The sequence below is a fragment of the Xenopus tropicalis genome, chromosome 6 (genome assembly GCF_000004195.4).
Source record: "Xenopus tropicalis strain Nigerian chromosome 6, UCB_Xtro_10.0, whole genome shotgun sequence".
In the NCBI taxonomy this organism is placed as follows: Eukaryota; Metazoa; Chordata; class Amphibia; order Anura; family Pipidae; genus Xenopus; species Xenopus tropicalis.
In genome coordinates, this window is record NC_030682.2 from 114,700,148 (window position 1) to 114,726,154 (window position 26,007).

At 38.4% G+C, this 26,007-nt stretch overlaps 1 protein-coding gene across 2 annotated transcripts; it reads right to left on the reverse strand.

Moving 5' to 3' along the window:
- Nucleotides 1-1,056: 1,056 nt before the first annotated feature.
- oprk1 (opioid receptor kappa 1) lies at nt 1,057-25,587 on the reverse strand. Of its 2 annotated transcripts, none has more exon segments than NM_001318778.1 (4): nt 1,057-1,695; nt 5,053-5,405; nt 10,494-10,826; nt 25,088-25,587. In NM_001318778.1, coding segments are annotated over 3 exon segments (1,179 nt in total). In that variant the 5' UTR covers nt 10,802-10,826; nt 25,088-25,587; the 3' UTR covers nt 1,057-1,177.
- Between the last annotated feature and the right edge of the window lie 420 nt (nt 25,588-26,007).

The window sequence follows — 26,007 nt, forward strand, 5'->3', positions numbered from 1 at the left end:
GTTATGTTGAATTTTATTCTAATTTATTTATACACAGTAGCCTGACATGTTCCACAGAGATTTTACAGTGATTGTTTACCATTTGCCCCAGCTGAAGTCCCCATCTTTTTTAGATTGCTGCCCAACAGAAGTGAAGAATTACCTAACAGGGTGTAGGTCATCACAAGCACACTAGTGTCAGAAGGCAATACAGGTGAAATTGCCTTATTTTTTTATCAACTCCATTACTCCAGCCACTATCAAGCAGATAAATGAAAATTGGGTGTGTTTTCTTTATTTTTTGGGACTTTGAATTGTACCCACTGAAACACATGCCTTTTAGCATATTTAGCATATTTCTAATTGAAGTGACTATATATACTGTATATATCAGGACCCTCTACATATTGAAATAAATAGCAATAAGGGCTAGACTTAACTTAGAAAAGCTGCAGTAAGTAAAGACTTTATTCTACTATAGTAAATAAGCCACATAAGAAGAAGCAGTAAATTGCAACATCATGAAGCTGAAACACCAGAATTACAGAACAGCATTGTTTTTCAGAAATACATATAAATTGCAATTATATTATTATTATTATATGTAAAATCATTATCTACAGTTCTCTTTAAATGTCATTTTTATATACAAATATTACAGTATTTATCATTTTAAACATATCAATGTCAGATCAATAGTATCTTATTTTCATATAAATCAAAATGTATGTACTGACAGGGAGATGTTTGCTATATATGCATTTTACATGGGGCTTGTCTTAAAAAAACACCTCCATATACCTTTTGGTACCTAGTTCTGAAGGCATTAGTAGCCAAAAATGTTTGTAAGGAATGACCTGCACTTCAATTCCCACTATAACTCAAGACTGAAAAGATAATTTCTCTCTGTCTAAGGATTTTAGTGTATTTATTTTACAGAGAAGAGCTTTCCTTTCTGCCCACCATATTATAACCTTTCTGGCTGTTCTATTACATTCAAAATATTAAAATGTAAAAATACTGTACAATATGTGAGTGTATATATATATATATATACACATGGCTATAGACAGAAGTTGTACAATATGTTTATATATATATAAGCACATGGCCTTTATACAGCAGAAGTTATCTGAGTTAATGCCAGTTCATTTGGTTCTCTTCCATGTGGAGTCAATGAAGTCATCTCCACCGCTAGTCATACTGGCTTTTGAGAACCATGCCTGTTGCAGGCTGGGTCTTGCACCGTGTTCCCAACTCTGCTGTTGGGTTGACGATCCAGTCTGTGTTTTGAAGGAAAGCAAAAGTCTTTGAAGCATCTTTTAAAATTTTCATCCAGAAAGGCATAGAGAATAGGGTTTAGGCTGCTGTTTGTGTACCCCAATGCAATGCAAAAATAATAAATAGAAACAACAGCAATGCTTTGGGGTACATCCACTAGTGCTTCTACCAATACAAAGATGTGGATTGGGGTCCAGCACACAATAAATACAGCCACAACGACAAGCACCAGTCTTGTGATACGACGGAGATTTCTGTCCTTTTCCCGTGACCCAGAAAGAAGACGGACACTTTTTAGCCGAAGGATCATCAAAGTATAACATATTGTTATGATAAATACTGGGATTATGAATGCAAAGATGAATACACACATTTTCATCACAGTGTCCCAGTACCAGTAGTGAGTCGGAAACTGTAGGGCACATTCGGTTGAACCTTAAAGAGAAAATATAAGCACATGAGCTGAAAATGGACACAGCATTATTACAATTATTTGTTATTACATATTTACTGATATTTTGTGTTGTGCACTTATTGACTTATAAGTATATTATGAGATATAAAGAAAGCTATTCACCCTGTTAATCTGGCTTAACACGCCATTTCTAAAGGACCTCCGCATGTTGTTAGCACCAAAGTGATTAGGATGGGTTAGCCTTTACTCTTTAAAATTGCCCCTATATCCCCTATATCAGACCCTCTTGGTTATTTAGTAGTTATGCTGTGCTTGTTTCTCTATAGCTTGTACTGTATACTATTGTATTTAGCTTTATTTTATACATTTTTAATTAATATGACCTATCCATATTCACAATTGTTGCCTTGCTTACCTCACAGAGTGAAAATAACAGGGCATTCTAAAATATCTGCTACCTTACTAATTGTGTGTGTGTTGAAACCTTTGGTTTCCCAACTAGCTGAGTTCTATATGATCCTAATGTTTGAATATGTCCTTTTTTGAATCTGCTCCATTGACAAGGTATGCTCTACACGGGACCAGGATAGAAGGCACACTAGCGCAACTTTCAGCTGCAATAACATTTGGCAGAAGCATCCTGCGAAGATAACAGACACCTTATTTTAATCAACTGGAAGAGCTCTACAGTATGGCTCTTTTAATTTCACTATGTTGTCATATTTTTCACATCTGAGACTCTGCCTTTAAAAACATTCTTTTATGGAAAACATGAAGATAATGTTATTTTTGATATTGTTTCCTTATTTTGGGTTTGCTCTGGCTGATAAAACATAACCTGTCAATGAATTGGGAGTTTAATAAAATTTAGTTCACCTCCTCCCTTTGCCAAAACAACTGCTTAAATGACTGCCCAAGTACTGCCTCCTGCGTTACTCTGGCTGCCCTGAATGCCTTTATTGCCCTCTATTTATCAAGACCATTTCTTTGCTGCCTGCATTATTATATTGAACTTCACATGATTAAGGGTTATTCTATTACAAATTTCTTGTGGCAGTGGGGGCCCACCAATAATATTTTGCCCAGGGCTTGCTGGTACTGTAAAGGGGCCTTAACCAGGGGCGCTGCTGCCATGAGGCAGGTTGAGAAACTCTTCTCCTCAGTTTATGTTTTAAACTCTAGTAACTGTGTATTATAGTAGCCTTCAGGAAAAGGTGATGTACTGTGCTAGTCTGTCAAAACATTACAGGGTAACCCTTTCGAAATAAAAAATAACAAAAGTGGTACAGGTATCGGACCCCTTATCCGGAAACCCGTTATCCAGAAAGCTCCGAATTACGGAATGCCCGTCTCCCATAGACTCCGTTTTAATCAAATAATTCAAAATTTTAAAACTGATTTCCTTTTTATGTAGAAATAAAACAGAACCTTTTAATTGATCCCAACTAAGATATAATTAATCCTTATTGGAGGCAAAACAATCCTATTGGGTTTAATTAATGTTTTATTGATTTTTTAGTAGACTTAAGGTACTGAGATCCAAATTACAGAAAGACCCCTTATCCGGAATACCCTTGGTCCCGAGCATTCTGGATAATGGGTCCCATACCTGTATAAAGGTGATACCTTTATCGGCAAACTAAGATAATCATATAAAGCTTTCAGAACATTAAGGGCCGTGGCAGACGGGGAGATTAGTCGCCCACGACAAATCTCCCTTGTTGCGGGCGACTAATATCCCCGATATGCCATCCCACCGGCTTGAATGTAAATCGCCGGTGGGATGGCATATGCGGCGCCGCGATTTCCCGAGACTGCCTTAAGAACTGCCTGCACCAAGCCAGAAATACAAACTTCTATAGAGACACTGTACCAGTTAATCACATGGAATTCCTTTTGCTTCACACTTCAGTAATTTACCCTAATTTATATCAACCCACTTCAATCCGCATTATTCTGTACCTTATCTGTTTGTCCCTTGCAGGCCTCCTTTTATATCACTTTGTTAACACCTTCCACACACATAGATATTCCTTTTTTCTGGTTATTTGATCTATGAGCTGAATGTTGTATATATATCAGAGAGACCCAGGGCTTCATTGTAATCAGCTTGAAAAGGGAACTAGAATGTTCTGAAAGCTTGCTATGATTATCTTAGTTAGCCAATAAAGGTATGACCTTTATACAACTTTTGTTATTTTTTATTATTAATAGTAGCCTTCCAAATGGAAAGGGACCTCATGTCTCCAAAGTACTCTCATTTCCTCATGGTTTTGAGTAGGGATGTAGCGAACATCGCCAAAAATGTTCGCGAACCCGTTCGCGGACTTTCGCCAAAACTCGCGAATATTCGCGAACTTTGCGAACCCCATAGACTTCAATGGGAAGGCGAACTTTAAAACCTAGAAAAGCCATTTCTGGCCAGAAAACTGATTTTAAAGTTGTTTAAAGGGTGCCACGACCTGGACAGTGGCATGCAGGAGGGGGATCAAGGGCAACAATTTCTCTGAAAAATACTTTGGATAAAAAACGCCCAAAAAAAACCGCAAAAAAAAACCGCAAAAAAATAACGCCAAAAAAAAACCGCAAGCTATTCCTATGTATACGCAAAGGCGAAAAACCAAAGCGAAAAAACACGGCGGAAAAAAACGAGGCAAAAAAAGCGGCGCAAAAAAAACGCGGCGAACCCAAAATGGCGAACATCGCCAAAAGTTCGCAAATTTGCGAACACTCGATGTTCGCGCGAATTAGTTCACCGGCGAACAGTTCGCTACATCTCTAGTTTTGAGGGCATCCTCTAGCTAAATGTGTACCTTTGTAATGTGGAAATACCAGTGCTTCACTGACTAGGTGGATCTACTGGCCAATTAAGCACTATTGAGCATCATCTAATTATTTTTTAAAGTGTTGAATAAGAGTGCTGAGTTGTCCCAACTGCATTTTGGGATAGATACTCACAGACAGGGCCTCTGACCTCATATCTCAGTTTATAAAGCATTATTGTGCTTGATTTGTTTCTGCCTTACTGTTTGTCTTCAATTCATTATAAAGTGCTCTGAATAAACTATAATGATTATCAATTGTGAAGTTTTAAAGCAGGGATACTTAACCTGCTGATCAGGACACAAATTGGGCCCCCATGCTGTTGGGAGTGTTTTCTTTAATACAGCAATATTTCTCTATACAATAAAATTAAAACAAAGTACATAATGGATTCTAAATTAATTTGTTTAAATCCTGAACTTCATCTGGGTGCCCAAAGAGAAAACATTAAGATGTCTTTATGGCAGTGGCAGTTCCACCCTGATCTGATGCCCAAATGCTACACGTTGCAAGCAAAATCACTGTAATTTGCAGTTTATTATCTGTGTACTTACCATCACTAATTTTAGTCCCTCCAAGTACAATAGCAGATATTCCAACAGAGGATGATAACATCCATATACATATATTGATGCATTTTGCTTTAAGAGGTGTACGGAAATCCAGGGCCTTTACAGGATGGCAAACAGCAATATATCTATCAACGCTCATCATGGTTAAAGTGAATATGCTGGTAAACATATTATAGTAGTCGATAGAAACCACAATTTTACAGAGGACATCTCCAAATGGCCAAGAATTCATTAAAAATGAAGTGCTTTGAAAGGGCATTGTAGTGGTAACTAGGGCATCGGCTAGCGCCAGGTTAAATATATAAATGTTGGTGGCAGTCTTCATTTTTGTATATCTGTTGGAATACAAAAAAATATAATAATAAGAAGAAAGTATGTTGCTCCATTTAAATGAAAAACCTTTACAATAATTCTTTTCTGGTAGAAAAGGCCTTTATATTGCTAGAATAACACATTCGAATATAAACATAGAATCTAAGTAAACACCCCAAACGATGCTTTTATTAAATTATAATATTACATTAGAATTCTATCTAATCTATCTAATCAGCCAAAAGGTTTTACCTTAAAAAAAGTATGTTAGTATGTTATAGAATGGTCAATTCAAAGCAACTTTTCAATTAGTCTTCATTATTTATTTTTTTTTAACGTTTTAAAATTATTTTTTTACTAATTATTCTTCTAACTCCTTGTAGCTTTCAAATGGGGGTCACTGGCCCCAGCAGCCAGAAAGCCATTGCTCTGTGAGGCCTCTCCTATTCATATTCCAGTTGCTGAACAAACACTGAAATCATTCAAAATCTACAAATAATAAAAAATGAAGATCAATTGCAAACTGTCTCAGAATATTACTCTCTACATCATACTAAAAGTTAACTCAAAAGGTGAACAACTCCTTTAGTGTGTGGACAACAGCATTTCCTTGTGCGGATACCAAGTGGAATTCATTCATTTAAACACACTAGCGGTTTACAATTACTTTGGTTAAAGAAACAAAAAAGAAGACCACATTTGCCAATTTCATCTGAATGTGTATACCCAAATTCAGTAGTTCTGTGACTATAAGGAGATCAGCACTTTAGGACTGGGTTTTATCTGCATAGATAAAGTACTGGAACCCAAAAACTTAGTTTCCATAGATATATGGCAGAGTGAGAAAAGCAGAGTTGCAGACTAAGCACTGGAGCACTCCAACAGAGTAGGGGAGAAAGGTAAGGGGGCGGGGATCTGCCAGATGGAGGGTGGCACATAAATGTTGGGGATTAGAAATAAAAGGGGAGAGTAGAGAAGGGAAATATATTTATGAAACCTATGATAATGCTCTGTTACAGTGGGAGACATTGTGAATTCATTTTATGTACTCAAACTCTGACCTTCATACAATTAAGCAAGGGCATCTTTGGAGTAAGTGCAATGACACAGTATGCCATGATAGGGGATTCCATGAATAAGACTGGCAGATAGTATTAGAAGCAATAGTACAAATGGAAGAAGAGACAGAAACTTAACCATGGACATTGCATTGTGGCCATGTGAAATAATTATTAATCAAATGTAGATATGATTAGCAGTGCCACTGCCAGAAGCACAAGATTAATTGAATCCCTTCTCTTAACTAATTACAGTGCTCTTATGTTTGCCAGTATAACAGGAACTAGGAAATAATTCATTTATGGGGATGAGTAAACCCCAAACATACAAATCATTTGCACAGAGCATAAAGAAAAGCTCAGTGTGCCACTGACCGCACAGTCCATGGTGGTGTAGCAGTGTTATGTACTGTAAGGAAGTTGGGTTGAGAAATGAACAATTGTCAACCACATGGTTGCATCATATTTATATACACTGTATCAGTTTCAGTTAATTGGATATTTTAGTTCTTGCTGCAATCTAGTCAAGTACTTCCAACAAGTTTAAAATGATGCCTAATAGTGAAAAAAGAATACTAAATTTGTCTTAATAATAATGGGTCACTAGGAAGCACACAGTATGTGAGATCTAGTTTTATGTTCTTGCTACAATGTATAGAAAAACATCTGGGAATTGCATCTGTTGCTCGCAGTCATCTTTAGTCCTTTCATTACTGGCCATGCTTCGTAGTGATGTGCAACTATGACCTGTTGGTAGACCATGTACCTGGAACAGTTTGTTGCAAAAGGATTACATGATATAGTTCACTAAGACAGGGTAAAATATTAGGGAGAACAGTACAATATTGTGGATTTCTTCTCTCATTTTGTCTAAAATGTATTCTTCAATCTTCCATTGGAAATAATCAGATTTTGTTCTGGCCTGAGCTGGCAAACAAATTTCAACAATAATTTTGGTCAAAGTACTTTATAATTATGACAAGTCAAAATTGCATAGAATTTTTGTTTAAACTAAATTTATATTGTAGTTTAATAAATAGGTGAACATTAAAAGAAAAAAATTTAAATCTGCAGTCTCCAAAAAATTCTATTATTCTGTTACTTAATATGCTCCTATTGTGTCTGTTACCCTCCCACTTAGATTGTAAGCTCTGCAGCACTTCCTCTTGTTTCTTTGACACTTAGGATCTTTTATGTATCTGTACTGTGTATTTATTTGTATTAATTACTGTAATGACGCGTTTGTCCTATTAATTTATTGTTCTGCTATACATTACTGCGTACATAAGTAGCACTACTGAAATAAAAATATACACACAATCTATACAGTACATACATAATTTAAGCCCTGCATGCTAGAAGATGATTTGCGTCAGATAGATTTGACTTTTATATAACCTCAACAGCTTTTAGATATTTTTTTTCATTTTTACTTTCAGATTTGTTGCAGTTTTGATGCATAATAAATCAAGTTTTTTTCTGTCGAAAAAAGGATTTTGTGCAAAAAAATATAAATTGTGAAAAAATACCCCCCACAAAGCTGTGGTATTTTTTTTAAAAAACAAAAATAAAAATAAAGAACAACCAATTTGATGGTTTCTACTACTTCTTAGAAAATAAATCATTTGGTGCTGTTAACATTTTCTAAAATGATTAAACTCATCATTATTAATTTTTTCATTACTGCTTTATTTTTCCTTGCAAGATGAAGACACCATTTCCAAGCCAATTACTGATAAAAGCAAAAATGATTAATATTTCTAGCAGGTACTGCTCTTTAGTCCAAGGTAGGCTCATCTGACATGTAAAAGAGTAATTTATTGTAACTGACAGGGAAAGAGATACATGAACAGAGTAACAATGTCACTAACACAATGTGAGATACAGGCAAAAACAGAAAAATAGTAGCGTGAACAGCATTTTTATCATCTGACATGATTAGCTAATCATTTGTTCATTTGGCACTACATAGATGGCAATAACGGAAATTTCCAGGGAGGTCTTTGCTACTGTATCAGTATGTCTACATTAATAGAGCAAACCACATTCATTCTATTTCTGCAGTGTCAGATGGAACAGCATTCAGAATTTCTTTATCAGGAGAGTTATACAAGTAATGTGGATCTTTGTTTATTCAAGACTTATAGAATGAGAGAAGAGTATGGATATTGGTTTCTGGATGTAAGATTGTTAAACTATTTTTCATTTTTAAAAGCCTACAATATATACACTAAAATCTTTTGGACCTTTGGCAACTATGGAAATATATCCAACTTATATTAGGTGACAGTGTCAAACAGTGGCTGCTAAAATGAATAAATTATTATCTTGAATAAAAAAGAGATTGACTCAAGGGATGAAAACATAATTTTGCCCAGTCCTTAAGAAGGATATTAATGAGCTGGAGAGAGTGCAGAGACTGCAACTAAACTGGTAAAGGGGATGGAAGATTTAAACTATGAGGTTAGACTGTCGCTGGCGAGGGGACATGATTACTCTGTACAAGTACAATAGAGGGGATTGTAGACAGATAGCGGCGAATCTTTTTCACATAGAACAGGAGCCCCCCCCCCCATTAGACCTGAGGAACTGAACTTTTACCTTGAAGAAGTGAAAATGGTTCTTCACTTTGAGGGCAATGATGTTACGATGATAGATTCTGTTAATGCTTTGTAAAGTGACTATTTTGACATACGATTTTTTAGCTTCAGTGATCTCGCTATTATTGAATAATTATGGGATATATTGATCATCTCATCTGCATTTGTAACTTCAAGCCATATGAATAAAGCTTATTTGGCATGAAAGAAATATTGTATAATGGGAAAAATGGTATAATGTGTGACTAAAATGAATGGAAGCATATAAAAAAAAAGTTTATTATAAATTAGAAACAAATGCCAATTGTTTCCTGTGTAATAACATTTCTACATGGCTGACTGATGACATGGTTGCACTCAGCTATGCAGTCTTATCCCAGCTATTAGTACTGGGTTAAATGACCCAAAGTCAGCACTAATTCTGAGAAAAAACAGATGCTCCAGGGAGCAAGACTAATGTTGTTTCGCAGCGCACCAGAGCACTGTAATTGCAGTGAAAATGCCTTTTGGGGATAGTACATACATGACAATCAGTCACTGCAAAATTCAAACTCTATAGTCCCTTTCATTTTGGCAGTTACCTGTACAATACTAATGCTAAGGCTTCTGGAAGATACTAAAGGGGAATCTTAGATACCAAAACATCAAATGATGGAATATATGAAGGATTATTGACATTGCAAACACCATCATTCAAAAATAGCATGGGTGGTTCCAGGGCAATCAAGGAATGACTGCCATTTGGCTAATAAAAGAGATTCAAAAAGGTATCAGTGATTATGCTTACACATGATAAGTGTTTTAAATATGCTCAGTTTTGCAAAGAAAAATAGGTTTTTATTCAATTTTGGCACATTAGAAAAGGTGCAAGGTGCTTATTCCCTAACTGCAACCAGAGACAATTTTAGATAAAAACCTTTAAAGGGACAGTATACACACAAACATCTTTGCTATAAACACAATACATAAACTGCATTCTGCCTATTGTTTTAATTGAAAGAAAACTATTTTATCCTATTTTATGACATTATAAAGCACTAATGTGAAAGTTGGGCTATTTTCACTGAACTCTTCCCCTCACTTTCTCTATAAACAGGGCTGTTTGTTCAGAGCACCCTATAAAACAAACCCCTCCCTTCTCTAAGCTCCAGCCTTAAAACAGTTCATTATCAAGGGCTTTTTGGTAGACTGGTAATTAGTTTTATCAGCTCCTGATAGGAAGTACTAAAGTGAAACTGTCTTCATATTCTTGTTAAGTGCGAGAAATAACACAAACAATGGATATTTCTTAATAAAACAATAGACAAAAAATTGTTCAGCACATGCCCTATTCATTGAACTCATGTTGAAAAGGTGTGTATACTGCCCCTTTAATCAGAAAAATCTATTGACTACAAATAATAAAACATGCTAACAATTATTAAAAAAAAGCTTATTTTTTAATAAAACTTACCTGATTATTACAAACATCACTAGGGCATTTCCCACTAAGCCAACCACAAAAACCATGGAGTAGACTGCAGTTATTATTACTGAAATTGTTGGTGAGATACTGGTGTGATTGCCTTCATTTAGTGGTAGATCAGGATACGCACTGACATTATCATGATCATCCCAGCCTAGCAGCCAGCTTGTGTTGGGAAAGCAACTGGAAGGACATGCAGGAGCACAGCTGGAAGAGCATGTCGAGCCCACTGGAGCTCGTTCTGGGATAATTGCTTCTTCCTCACGAAAAATTTGTACTGGAGATTCCATCACCATTTATGAGAATAAGATCTAGAAAATACTACACAAAAAAGAAACACAAGGATGGGAAATTAAAAGAATAGAAAAATAATTTCAGTTTTAATCAAATAAAACTTCCATGGTCTTCCCAAGTCAAATATCAAAAGCAAACAACCAATAACAAAAAGATATTTGTTGGTTATATATACCAAGTAACTGATGCTGGCTTACAGAAGGAGGACAAAGAAGATTGGTAAAAAGAACACTGGAGCAGGTTTCGGGGATGCTCAGTTATAGGGGCTCTGCCAATGATTAGGGAGGGGAGAGCATACCTACCTAGAGCATTAAAGTCTTGTTAGCAATGACCAGATCTGGTAAGTATGCCTGTGATATAGGGCATATTTATATAATGTTCTCTTCTTTACCATTCCTTCTTCTTTTTCATTGTGAGATTAAAACACATGGCAAGTATTTAAACAAATGCAGTTCAGAAATAATAATCAGAATGAAGTTTGGGTATCAGAAAAACAAAATATACATGTAATGCTACCATTACCTTTACTTTAGAAATGTTGGATATTTCATAAAATTAAACACATTTGTAAAGTTTAAATCCTATGTTTTACTAAAAGAAAAATTCCCATGGTATCAAGTGGAATTCAGTCTCTGGGGCACAGATGGATTCTGGCTTCAGAATGATTCATGCAGTAAAGCCATCACATTCAGCCCCGTGTGTGGCCCAGTTTCAGGATCAGTTCTAAAAACTGCAATGTCCAGCTTGAAGTACCTTTTTTTAAAAAAAGAAACACATTTACTATTATCCCTTCCAGCTGCATAAGAGAGTGTGGAAATATTACACCCTAGTAAAAGCTTTACTTTTATGATCAGACACTAAATATTCAAGAAATTGGACATTTATATACACTCACTTCCTTTCATCTTCTTTTGCTTTACTGCAAATGTCATTATCTGCATCTCTTACAACAACCACCATGTCAATGAAAATAAGTTCAACTGGGTTTTTTTTTCTTTTACATTTCAAACTTTTAGGGGGAGATTTAAAATTGTATTGAAAATACGATTTGTAAAAATTCGGATTAAATCCATTAATTTCTGATGTGCGTTAATTTAGTATCCAAACGATAGTAAACGGCGCAAAAACTTTCTGACTTTGATCCTTCTATGCAAGATTTTGGAAGCCTCCCATAGGGCTCAATGGCACTCTGCAGCTCCAACCCGGGCCAAGGAAAGTCTCCCATAGGGCTCAATGGCACTCTGCAGCTCCAACCCGGCCCAAGGAAAGTCTCCCATAGGGCTCAATGGCACTCTGCAGCTCCAACCCGGCCCAAGGAAAGTCTCCCATAGGGCTCAATGGCACTCTGCAGCTCCAACCTGGCCCAAGGAAAGTCTCCCATAGGTCTCAATGGCACTCTGCAGCTCCAACCCGGCCCAAGGAAAGTCTCCCATAGGGCTCAATGGCACTCTGCAGCTCCAACCTGGCCCAAGGAAAGTCTCCCATAGGGCTCAATGGCACTCTGCCGCTCCAACCCGGCCCAAGGAAAGTCTCCCATAGGGCTCAATGGCACTCTGCAGCTCCAACCCGGCCCAAGGAAAGTCTCCCATAGGGCTCAATGGCACTCTGCAGCTCCAACCTGGCCCAAGGAAAGTCTCCCATAGGGCTCAATGGCACTCTGCAGCTCCAACCTGGCCCAAGGAAAGTCTCCCATAGGGCTCAATGGCACTCTGCCGCTCCAACCCGGCCCAAGGAAAGTCTCCCATAGGGCTCAATGGCACTCTGCAGCTCCAACCCGGCCCAAGGAAAGTCTCCCATAGGGCTCAATGGCACTCTGCAGCTCCAACCTGGCCCAAGGAAAGTCTCCCATAGGGCTCAATGGCACTCTGCAGCTCCAACCTGGCCCAAGGAAAGTCTCCCATAGGGCTCAATGGCACTCTGCAGCTCCAACCTGGCCCAAGGAAAGTCTCCCATAGGGCTCAATGGCACTCTGCAGCTCCAACCTGGCCCAAGGAAAGCCTCCCATAGGGCTCAATGGCACTCTGCAGCTCCAACCCGGCCCAAGGAAAGCCTCCCATAGGGCTCAATGGCACTCTGCAGCTCCAACCTGGCCCAAGGAAAGTCTCCCATAGGGCTCAATGGCACTCTGCAGCTCCAACCCGGCCCAAGGAAAGCCTCCCATAGGACTCAATGGCACTCTGCAGCTCCAACCCGGCCCAAGGAAAGCCTCCCATAGGGCTCAATGGCACTCTGCAGCTCCAACCTGGCCCAAGGAAAGTCTTCCATAGGGCTAAATGGCACTCTGCAGCTCCAACCTGGCCCAAGGAAAGTCTCCCATAGGGCTAAATGGCACTCTGCAGTTCCAACCTGGCCCAAGAAAAGTCACAATACCGAAGCTTGAATGAATAACGAAACTTTAGTACTCATTGCGACAATACAATTTTGTCGCACAAATTCTCTCAAAGCACGAAAAAGTTGGGTAAGTTAATGAAAATATTGTAGAAAATACGCAAAAGTTCTAATCTTTAGAAAAAATATGAATTTTTTGTAATTGGACCTGTCGTACTTTAATGAATGGGCCCCTTGGTTTTGACTAAAAATTCTTCTTTTGCCATTGCAAGCTGTGGGCTTTGATGATTTAAGGTCATTGATAAATGTTTCATGGAAGCCAGACCCATTGACTGGCAGAAAACACATGTGAGAACTCAAGTAGAAACTAGAAACCCTGTTTGAATGCTGTTATTAGAAGTTCATTGGCCTTTCCCCAAAACAATACAAACTGCAAAAAGCCATTTTTCTTGTTGTCCTTTTTTCTTATAGTAACAGGTCTGTTTTTTTTTTTCTTTTAAAGAAAGTCCATGCCTTACATGGGCTTAAATAAGGAACTTTCACCATTGAGAGAATGTGTGTATTACATCTTTACCTGTATCTATGCTTTTAATGTAGATGCAGTTTGGGCACAGCTATATAGCCAATGAAGTAATAATACTTATACTGTATGTACAATTGCTTATAGTACCATGCATTCATTAACATTTTCTAATTGTGAGAGGGAATAGGACTGCTTTTTTGTTTTTGCTTCCCATGTACAATAAGGCACATTATACATTAGTATTGGGGCTAACAACCCCATTTGTACAGACTGTATGTTACAGAACCAAAGATTAAAGAAAGCCGGTTGCTTATGCAGACACCAGTCAAGGCAAGGGAAAGGTTGATGAAAGACTGGTGCTCTACAGAACTTAAAGAAAATATACTGAAAAAGAAGAAAGTGATGAAGGAGCAATACAAGAGCTAAATGGAGAAGAACTCGTAGATTGTAAGCTCTTTTGGGCAGGGCTCTCTTCACCTCTTGTATCGGTTATTGATTGCTTTATATGTTACTCTGTATGTCCAATGTATGAAACCCACTTATTGTACAGCGCTGCGGAATATGTTGGCGCTTTATAAATAAATAATAATAATAATAATAATAACTGAAATTCTAACTTCAGAAAAACATAGTCTCTTGTACAGCTAGGAAATTAGAAGGCACTGATTTCCTTACTGAAAACAGATATAAATCAGCTGAATCCAGGCCTGTTACTAATAGGATCTGCATTCTTAGGATGATTGCTCGTTTCTTTAATATCCATTTGGGTGTTTTAACCTTGAAAGCAAGTACCGGTAAGTTGCAGGTAAAACTCCCTTTGTTAAATGGACAATATATTGAAGCAGCAGAATTGTTAATGAATCAGATCAAAGTGAGTGCAGGACTGGTCAGACCAGGATGACTTTGATGTTGTTGGTAGGGATGAGCAAATTTTTTTGCCAGGCATAGATTCTCAGAAAATTTCCGCAATTTGCCATTGGCGAATTGTTTCGCGAAATTTCTGATAAAATTTGCCGCTGGAAAATTTGTTGAGTGTCAAAAAAAAGTCATGGTGGTGTCAAAATAGGAGCGAGGGACAAAAAATGACTCAGGTGACAAAAAATCACGTGACAAACACATTTCGCGAATTTTTCACCGGTTCGCAAAGTTAGCTTACTTTTTGCAAATTTGTAGGGGGAGCGAAACGGGACAGATTCGCTCATAACTAGTAGTTGGCCAGCTTGAAGTGTATTGTAATATATGGACAAACAATCCCTGTATTGCTTAAAGGGGAGGGCATTGCTTGGTAGCTTAATGCACAGAATGTCTTAATGTCCTATATATATTAATAATGGGTGAGTACAGAGGATCTCTTGTTGCTTTCTTTAATCTCTCCTTTTTATGTTCGTATGCATCAACACAGAAAGCCGAAGTATAAAGGATCTGTTTTGGAACAGGAATTAAACTGCAATGGAAGCCACAATATCTGACTGATTTTCCTTTAGAGAATTCATCTTCTGGCCTCATTTTTCCACCATTCTTCTACACTCTCTCAAACCAGGCGTGAGGCAAAGTGGCCACTGAGGATTTGGATGGCAAGGTTAAAAGGGAGGTTCTATTTGGGAAACCACAGTCAGACTTCTTGAATTTTTAAATGATTATAGAGTAATGATTATTCAATGGAAGGTAAAATAATCATTAAAAGTATATACATGGTAGCTTTAAAGAAAAGATTTGTTTGAGAATAATATAGATCATGTACTTTATGATCATGCTTTAGATACACTAGTGTAGATGCAGCTGGACAATTGGACTATTTCTTTATATAGAAGTATAAACATTGAATAGACTCCAAGCGGCCCATTTACTAACGTTCTTTTTTTTGCAATTCACTTTTAGTGCTAAATGCTAATGTTTTCCCATTTATTATGCGTCATAACCACAAACAATGTAAATGTAAAAATATGCTATCTAAAAGATGTCAAGGTCATGTAGAACTCAGTGGGAGATGTTTTAGGCAATTTTTTTCCATTTGTAAGCACACAGAATCATACAAAAACAAAAAATGTGAGGTTTAGCACATTCATTTCATTTTCATTCCGCATTTTAATTAGTTTGTGCTTTTATATTCGGATCTTTTAATAAATGATTACAGATTCGTGGTTTCAGTGGGAATGAGTTTATTTGTGGTTTCAAAAAGCTCTAAGGGCTCTGGCACACGGGGAGATTAGTCGCCCGCGACAAATCTCCCTTGTCACGGGCGACTAATCTCCCCGAGTTGCCATGACCCGCCATCCCACCGGCGAACATGTAAGTCGCCGGCGGGATGGCACACGCGGCGGCGCGATTTCCCGAAATCGCCGAAAAAGACTCGCCGGTTGGAAGGCGGGTCATGGCAACTCGGGAGATTAGTCGCCCACGAACAGGGAGTTTTGTCGCGGGCGACTAATCTCCCCGTGTGCCAGAGCCCTAAAGCAACTAAATCAGAATGTTGATAAATGGACCTTCCCGAGAGCTGTAAAGATTTGCAGATATGATGACTTAAAGCTTAAAAGGAATGAAATAAAATAAAATGGACGGTTGTTTTAATGAAAAATAAACCAGACTTGGACAGATGGGAGTGTAGAAAGGTAGCAAGTAATATATATATATACATAACAAGGACAGTAATATATGTTGTAACCAAGAAAGTTTAGGTATAAGAGTGTAGGGGGATGGTGGAAAATGAGGCCAGAAGATGAAAACAAGTCAGAACTAATAAAGCCAGAACTTACAAAGGTGTTATGAGTATAATATAAATGTACAAAAACTACATTTTATTCTTTAAATAATCTTAAAAATAATCATCATTAAGAGAGAAAGGCTGTATCAGGCCATGAAAGAGATATGGGTACCAGCTAAGCTCATAAGTATGGTCCCTTTGGAAAAAAACTCAGGAGAGATAGATTCCACCAACCAAGATAACACTATACATTATATATACTGATGACACTAATATACTGTCTTGAAAACTAAAAGAAGGATTTATGAGACTAGAGTGATATGCAGCAAAGGTGGGATTGAAGGTGAACTGTGTTAAAACAAAAGATATTAATTTGTCTAGAAAATGTCAGAAATGGAACTGTACAGTTGGATGGAGCCAATTAGGAATGCTGTCAGAGCTTCATGAATCTTGGAACAGTGATAGAGATAATAACAGAAGAGAAGAGGACAATAACATATCAGCAGGTAAGAGAAGCTACACAGCTCTGCAAAGTTTTAACATGCACTGCGAAAATAGAGACTGTATGGAACTAGGGGTTAATGCTTGTTAATGCTTCTTATTAGCTTTCAGTACAGGTATATCAAGCTACATTGTACATCCCATAATAAGCCAAGATAAAAGGTACATTGCAATGCCCTCAAGCATGAATTCCAATCCAAAGGAAAAAAAGGGAATACGTGAAAATTAAGGTAAAACAAAGTACGGTCGAGTTGATTCACACATTGCCTTCATATGGGAATACAATAATACAATGTGATAAGTAAAAAAATATATTGATTCAGTACTGAGCTTCATGATTTATACACTATCCTAGTATTGTGTGCAAACCTTTACCTTAAATGTCAATATTTATGAATTATCCAGTGGCTTTTTTCAGCAAAACAGGACCTGTGGGAATATTCTAGCAAGGATTAATGAAAAAATTATCCAAATTTTGCAGCAAAACTGTTCTGGGCAAAAAAGTTTGCACATCCCTAGTCATTGAGACTGGATAGTTCAAACCAACAGTAACACAAAGAAGGGTATGGGATCTATTATCTGGAATGCTGGCACTTGGGATTTTCAGTTATTTGAATCACAATACCTTAATTCTACTAAAAGTAATTTTTATATTAAATAAACCTAACTGAATTATTTTTCCCCCAATATGGATTCATTCAGCGTAGCTACCAACAAATACAAATTATTCTTTATTATTATTACAGCTAAAAAGGGAACCATTTTTAAAAATTAGAATTTGGCATCTATGGGAAATGTCCTTCCCACACTTCAGGGCTTTCTAGATAATGGGTTTCCAAATAAGGCTTTCTATACTATGTTACATTTGTTTTTCCAGTATATGTAAAAAATATTTGATGTACATAAGATTTTCATTCTAAGCTATTAATGATTTTGATCCCTGTCTATCTCATTTCTGAGCAGTCCCCATTTAACATTGCCATAGCCTTAACCTTTTAATCTACCCTGGTTACCACTAACCCATTTTTTCATCTACCCTGCAAAAGTTACGGAAATTTGAAGGCAATTGTTCTGCAGAAGTCAAGCAATGAGGCCTAACAGTTTAGTTGCTAGGCATTTATACAGTGTAGTAAATCCGTGTGCCGGAACCCCACCTATACAGTAAGTGCCTGCCATGGAGGCAACCATATGTAATTAAACATTCATACAAGATATATTTAAGATATAAATACTGATGTAATAAAATGTTCAAATGATTTCAGATTTATTTGTTGCTTAACTTTCTTTTGAATAAGAATCCATTGTATACCAGCTGATATCACCCACCAATAACCCACCTTCAGTGCTAATTTTTTATTTTTTTTTAAACTTTGTTTTAATTTTTATATTGTCAGACATATGTGTTAAGACATTCGTTATGGTGTTTTGTTTTACATTCATGTCTCGTGAATGACAAAATATTTAAATATTAAACATTTTAAATTAACATTCGTAACAAGACTAAAACTTTTAGCGCATACCTGTTTTCTTTGGGCCTTATGAGAAATAGCTTTCACTGCAGGTAGTTAGCCAACATTCTATTTATTTGTTGGCTCCTGGGGGGTCCGTAGTTTTGTTGTTCGGTTTTTTGATTTTGTTGGTTTTGAAAGTACTGGGAAGCTTCAGTTAGTAGTGGATGTTCCCAGAGTGTTTCCATATCGTACCATGTGGTTTGCCTGAACGCGTAGACTGCAAGGTATCTGATTGATTGTGGAAGGGAGGATATGTATGCAAGCCATGTGTTGAAGAATTTTGTGGTGTTTTGTTCCTCCCTGGTTGTTTGCTCCAGCCAGTCCATATAAAAGATATGTAGTTGAGATGTAGTATGTAGTAAAGATATGATATAGTTTTTATTTTACTAATGTTATAGATGGAGTATCTGGGGTTACCAATGATGTAATATTGTTTTCCAGGCTGCTGCCGATAGTCTCCCAGCTAGTTGTTTTTCAGGTTTAGTTAAAGTGGACCTGTCACCCAGACATGAAAAGCTGTATAATAAAAGCCCTTTTCAAATTAAACATGAAACCCAAAATCATTTTTTTATTACCACATCCATACCCATTATAAAGGCATTTAAAAATCCCAGCTGTCAATCATATATTGCCTGCCCCGCCTCTATGCCTTAGGCATAGAGGTGGGGCAGAGAGTTACTTTCACTTTCAATTCAGAACTTTTTAGATGTTGCTGCCCTCCTCACTTTCCCCCCTCTCTCCTCACCATGTAATTGTGTAACCAGTGCATGGATATGGGCATTGGGTCCCCCCATACTGGCACAGAAGCAAGATTTTAGCAGGATGCTATGCCTGCTTTGATAACAAAACACAACAAAATGGCCCCTGCCTGCTTGCTGCAATTGTAAATTCCAATGCTGAAGAAAATATGATTTGAATAATTTATATAGTGTCAGTAAAGTTTATTTTGCTTGACAAACACAATAGAAAACAATTTAGAATTATTGCTAATTTAACATTTCTGATTGTTCAAAAATGACTTGAATAAAATCCTGGTATAACAGTAGCAGGGACAAATCACTAGATATACAAGCAGATACCAGAATACTATGTTCTCACATTAGAATGTTTTTTTTTTCCATTCAACAATTTTATGGACTTTGGTTAAGAGATGCTTCTGTAGGATGGGAGTTACCATGTTTGCTGAAAGAACGAATAAATGTGTTCAGATTTGCCTAAGGCAGTGATCGCCATGTTGCTCACCAACCCCTTTAGATGTTGCTCCCAGTGACCTCAGTGCAGGTGGTTATTTTTGAATTCTTGGCAGCAAGTTTTAGTTGCATAAAAGCCTGATGTACTGCCAAACAGAGCCTCATGTAGGCTGGCGCTTCACATAGGGGCCACCAAATACAAACATAGTTCTTGTTTTTTTCATGCTTGTGTCCCTCCCTGCCCTGTCCCGGCCCTAAGGTATTTTTTCAGCAGGGAAAAATAGCCAAACAATTTTCAAAGACAGTGACACTTAGAAGAATATTTATCAAAATTAAAATTTTCAAATTTTCAGGTTTTCTTTTTAATTAGAAAAAACTCACCAAACTTGACTTGTGCTCTAATATACTGTATTTAAAAAACTCCAATTCAGCGAAATCACATTCTAATCATCATTTTCAAAGAGTCTACCAACATTCAAGAGAAACACGAAAATCATTTACATTTTGCCAATAGACAACTCCTATTAAATTCACCAGCTTTTAGGTGCTGAATTTTAATATTCAAGTTTTTCTCGTTTTTGCACTTAATAAATCTGGAACATTCGAGTTCTTGAAAAGCTTGATCCAAACGTTGATAAATCTGCCCCTTAGTGCAACTTCAACAGCTGCTTGCACCTGTGTTTTATTCACAGCAGGGTTTCCTACAAGACAGGGCACTTTCAAATTCACACAACATACTGTATGCAAAGTAACAAATAAAAGCTCATTCTTCTGAAACTAAAACAGAATGGTCCTCTGGCAGTCTAAATATCTATTAAGTCTTTTCTGTGGAAGTGTCTCAAGTCATTCCAGTCAATCTCTGCACTCTAATCTACCACAGCTTATCCTCACTTCCTGGTCTCCAACCTCCAAGCCCAAACCCCTTTTCACAGTGTTGACTAATCACCTTTCCAGCCTGAGTGAACAAACCCCTTGTTTTCCTTACAATATGATATAAATACCTTTCCTCTATGGCAGTGCTGTCCAACTGGCGGCCCGCGACCCCCCCTCTGTGTGGCCCCCCACCTGTCTGGCTGCTTTGATGGCTTACTCTTGTGTAAGCTTTAAATGGTATCAGTACTGTGATTAACTGCCCCCCCTGCATGGTTCTCACTTCAGATTCAGGCTGTAATCAGGCTGTATTGTTTAAATATGTAATCCCCTGTACTGTTCACACCTTTTAATCTCTGCATTGTTCACCCCCTGCAGTGTTCACACCTCAGGCTCAGGCTGTAATCACCCCCATTCTTCCCCTGTTCACACCTCAGGAGCAGTAGAAACCCACAAATAATCCCTGCATACTACAAAAAGAACATATACTGAGGTGGTACTGCAATTAAAAAGTTTTTTAATATATAGTTATTGTGCAGACTGTAGGAGCAGTGCCAGCATTGTGTCACTGTAGGCTGCCTGTGTGTGCCATACACACAGGCATCATAGGGCAAGCAGAGTATGGCACACACAGGCAGAGTAGGGAAGGCAGAGTATGGCACACACAGGCAGAATATGGCACAAACCAGACAAGAATGGCAAACACAGTGAAAGTATGGCACACACAGGCAGGGTAGGGAAGGCAGAGTATGGCACACACAGGCAGGGTAGGGCAGGCAGAGTATGGCACACACAGGCCAAGTATGGCACAAACCAGGCAAGTATGGCACACAGGCAGAGTAGGGAAGGCAGAGAATGGCACACACAGGCAGGTAGGGAGGCAGATGGCCCAGGCAGGTAGGGAAGGCAGAGTATGGCACACACAGGCAGGGTAGGGAAGGCAGAGTATGGCACACACAGGCAGGGTATGGCAGGCAGAGTATGGCAGGTTTTTGCTGTACTACAACCATTAATATGGGTATGGTCATGTGATAACATGGGTGTGGTTTCAAGTGGGTGCGGTTGCAAAAAGGGGAGTGGTCAAAACTGGCTTCCATTATCGGCCCTCCACCACGTAGGTTGGAAAAATTCCGGCCCTCGGTACAACAGAAGTTGGACAGCACTGCTCTATGGTTTTTCCAGTTATTGTGCCACAGTAAGAAACTAAAATGTGCATATAAAAGGATATTATCAAGACACCAGTAGCCAGAAAAACTTCATCTCAGATGTGCTGTAACCCTCTGCCATCATTGGTAGTGTTGATCTTGACGCAGGTATGCCAGTTGCTTTGCTCTTGACGCAGGTAAACCAGTTGCTTTGATCTTGACGCAGGCATGCCAGTTGCTTTGATCTTGACGCAGGTAGGCCAGTTGCTTTGATCTTGACGCAGGTAGGCCAGTTGCTTTGATCTTGACGCAGGTAGGCCAGTTGCTTTGATCTTGACGCACGCATGCCAGTTGCTTTGATCTTGACGCAGGCATGCCAGTTGCTTTGATCTTGACGCAGGTAGGCCAGTTGCTTTGATCTTGACGCAGGTAGGCCAGTTGCTTTGATCTTGACGCAGGTAGGCCAGTTGCTTTGATCTTGACGCAGGTAGGCCAGTTGCTTTGATCTTGACGCAGGCATGCCAGTTGCTTTGATCTTGACGCAGGCATGCCAGTTGCTTTGATCTTGACGCAGGCATGCCAGTTGCTTTGATCTTGACGCAGGCATGCCAGTTGCTTTAATCTTGACGCAGGCATGCCAGTTGCTTTGATCTTGACGCAGGAATGGTTGACGTGTCGATTTTGCCACAGGGATGTTACATGTGCTAGACATGCCAGAGAGACATCCAATGTATTGATCTTGACAAAATAGGTGTTTTTTATTTTTTTCTGGCAAAAGACCACATGACGAAATTCAATCGCAAGTTCATGAAAACAAAATGCCATTGGCAAAACTGCAAATTTTCCAGAAAAACTTTACTGGACAAAATAGTTTGCTGTATATATCTTCCCACATACTGTACCAGACTTTCTAAATGTTGCTATTTATTAAAAGATTATATGGTGCATTCAGTTACCTAGATGCTGTGGTGCAAAGAGCAATTTTGCTGTGTTTATCCCACAATGCACTGTTTTTCCCACATTTCTGTCATTGTGTCTGATTCACCAAAATAAACACATCTGTGCAGTTACTCTGTCACATTCAAGCGAATATCTGGTTGGCTTCACTTCTGGGGTTTGACGTGCAAGCGACATGGGTGCCCTATTTTTTTTTGGTGCAGTTATGTTGTGCCTATTGATTCAGGGCACTGAGGGAACCCCGGTGCTATTATCTGTTTAACAGCAGGCAGCAGATCCAGGTTTCCCCCCATGTCAATAGGCGCAGCAGCACCTTATTCACAATGGAAGGAAGGAATGAAAGAACAGCTCAAGAAGTGCATTTTAACACAAATACCTTTAATAAAAGTAGTTTCAGGGCAGGGGTACACGGGGAGATTAGTCACGCCGCAACAAATCTACCCGCAATGCCATCCCACCGGCTAGAATATAAATCGCCGGTGGGATGACATACGCGTCCCTGCAATGTCCCGTGGTCGCCCAAAGTTGTCTTCATAGGAAACTTCGGGCGACTGTGGGCCATCGCAGTGACATGTATGCCATCCCACCAGCGATTTACATTCTAGTCGGTGGGATGGAATTGCGGAGATATTAGTCGCCCGCGGCAACGGATATTTATTGCGGCACGAATAATCTGCCCGTGTAACCCTGCCCTTAGGCTCAACTCAATGCAGGGAAAAGTGCAACTTGCCCATTGCACTTGTGGATGTAAATGAGCCCTTATGTCAACAGATAAATATGGTCAGAATAGGGATTAGAAAAAAATGTACCTTACAAATAAATTCCAAAAGAAATTTGCAACAGCATGGGTAAGAATATGAAAATCTTTCCCATAAACATAAAAATTACTTAACAACAGTTGAACAAAGTTCAGAACACAGGTTTCATTACGTGGGAACTCTGGAAACTCTGGAAACAGTGCAGCAGGAGTCGGTTCTCCTGCAGTCTTGCAGGTCTATTAATCAGCCAGCTTGCAACATTGTCCAGGGAGTCAGAGCCAGGAATGGAAACAGCCAGCAGATACTGTATTTTGGAGTTGCCTAGAATTACATTTTCCTTCAAAACTTATTTTTTAACAAAAGATACTATTTAAAAAAAAATATATAGATATATATAGATATATATAGAATAATTATTATATTTAACATAATCCTTTCATTTCTTGTAATTCCATAAGGCTGGCAGTTTCTCTTTTGCAGAGACCTTATAGCTGGCTGTCTTTGTATAAAACAAATTGTTCTTCAATACTCTGCCTTATAGCCATTAATGCATTTCCCTCGGGATAATTACATTCCACTTGTGCCATAATCTAGCCATGTGTCATGGAAAAAAGAATATATTAACGACACTAATACATTCAGCACAAAGGTCTGAAACCCTGCTCCAACCATCTGAGGTTTTTCTGTTCTCATACTGTGGCCATCGTAATGTTACTGCCAACATTTAACATTTGGGACTTGTTGATCTCTTAAATGTCCTTTAAAATACTAAAAGCCATATTCCTATTTATATGGTGTTTGGGCACTTAAGATCTTTTAAATGACAGCATGATATTAGATTGGACACAGCATAGATTGAACCCTCTTGATGTTGTTTTTATAACCAGATGAAGACTGTCAGCAAACTCCCAGCATCCCATCAAAACCTATAGGCTTTAAGGGGATACTGGAATTTGTAGTTCACCAACATCTAGAGGGCCATAGATGTAACTGTATGCTGGTGCAAAGCAATTTACTTTTACAATTGCTAATAAACAGTCAATGCAAATTCGGAATATAAAACAAAGGTGAGAGCTTAACTCAAGAGGAATTTTAGTTCATTGCTTTTACACCCAAACCCAATATTGTTCCTTGAGGGTATATCTCTGTGTGAGTTTGCCCCACTGTTTCCATTTCCCCTGTTTTGGCAGATGGAAAGGTTGTTTTTACAGTTTAATGTATATACACAGTACTGAGAAATGATCCTTCTCATAGCCTGGATCTGAGCCCACATTCCATTAGTAAATATTGTGCTCAGATAACATAGTCTAAAATGCTTGTGCCAGAAGGTCTAAGCACAATAACTACCCAAATAACCACAAGATACCATTGCACTTAGGACCCAAGGAAAATCCCAAGTCACACAGAATAATATTTCTTTGCAAATTTACTCTGAATTTCAAATTGAAACCCCTTTTTTGCTGCCCATTTATCCATATTCACCTTAATGAAATAAAGATTTGCAGGTTGCAGTTATTACCATAGCCAAGCATTTATCATGCTCATATTGAAATGATTATTGATCTGAAATAAAGTCCACCCGTACACATGCACACAGATATCATTAAAGGAATTGCAGGCAGAACAAAACCCAGAGAGCTGCAGAGTTCAATGCAAGTAGGGTCCCTTGTGCAGCTAGAACTTTCCTCTGCTATTAACATCCTTATTCTAGGTGAGTTCCTTTCCAGGATTTAATAGAGTCTCCAGTTATTTCTACATGAAGGGCTGACTGCGGTGCGTAATGTAGTAGTTAAAAGGAATTTACCTGCTCCAGGCAGCTTTGAAGAAGTGAAGGATGCAGATGAAGCGGCGTTCCTCTATGTATCTGCTAGTTTTAGTGCTCAGGATACCTCTTCAGCTCTGGGTGAACTCAGCAGGCTTCTGTATTTTCAACTCTCATAAGTATCACCTTATGGAAATGAAATCTTTCTAGGTATCTATGCTTTTTTGCATTTCTGACTCTCTCTCTTCCAAAGCTTCTCCGTATTCATTCCCAGGGATAACCTACGTGTGCCTTGTTCCCTGTGCCTCTGGTCCATAGCCCCTCCCCTACTCTCACTCCATCTCCCTTCCTTGCACAGCAGCAGCACCGTGGCACAGCTACAGCTCTCCCTGATGGATCATAAACTCTCATCATGACATCTGCCCACCAAGTGGTGGAACATGCCAAGTGGGATGCAGAATGCAAAGTCTAGGAGCAATCTGTTGGTATCTATATGAGTTGGAGCAGATTTTACAAGTAAAGGCAGGGAGGGAAGTGCAGGGATCATGCTATTCTGTCATTGGGGCTCAGGAGCAGGGAGCTTTGAAGTTTGCTTAGCCTAAATATTCAGAAAGGAATTCACAATGACCGCACAGCGTAATCCCTTAGCATGAAATTACTCCCTTAGGCAATCAAAGGGTAAAAGGCTTTTCACAAATCAATGAAACAGAAAAAAGGAAGAAAACATGAAACTAAGGCTTTTCTGATTGCAGTTGGGACTCAACATAAATCCTAATGACTATTGTTTTAGCACATAGTTAGGGAAAGTACAGTACGGCACACAGTAAAAATCATCCATATCAGGTATATAACATCAAACCACGACTCTAAAGAAGATAACACAAAGCAGCAGCCTCTCGGACAGAGTGTATATCTACCTGTTGCTATAGCAGCATAGTGAACTCTTTACTATTTTAGTACAC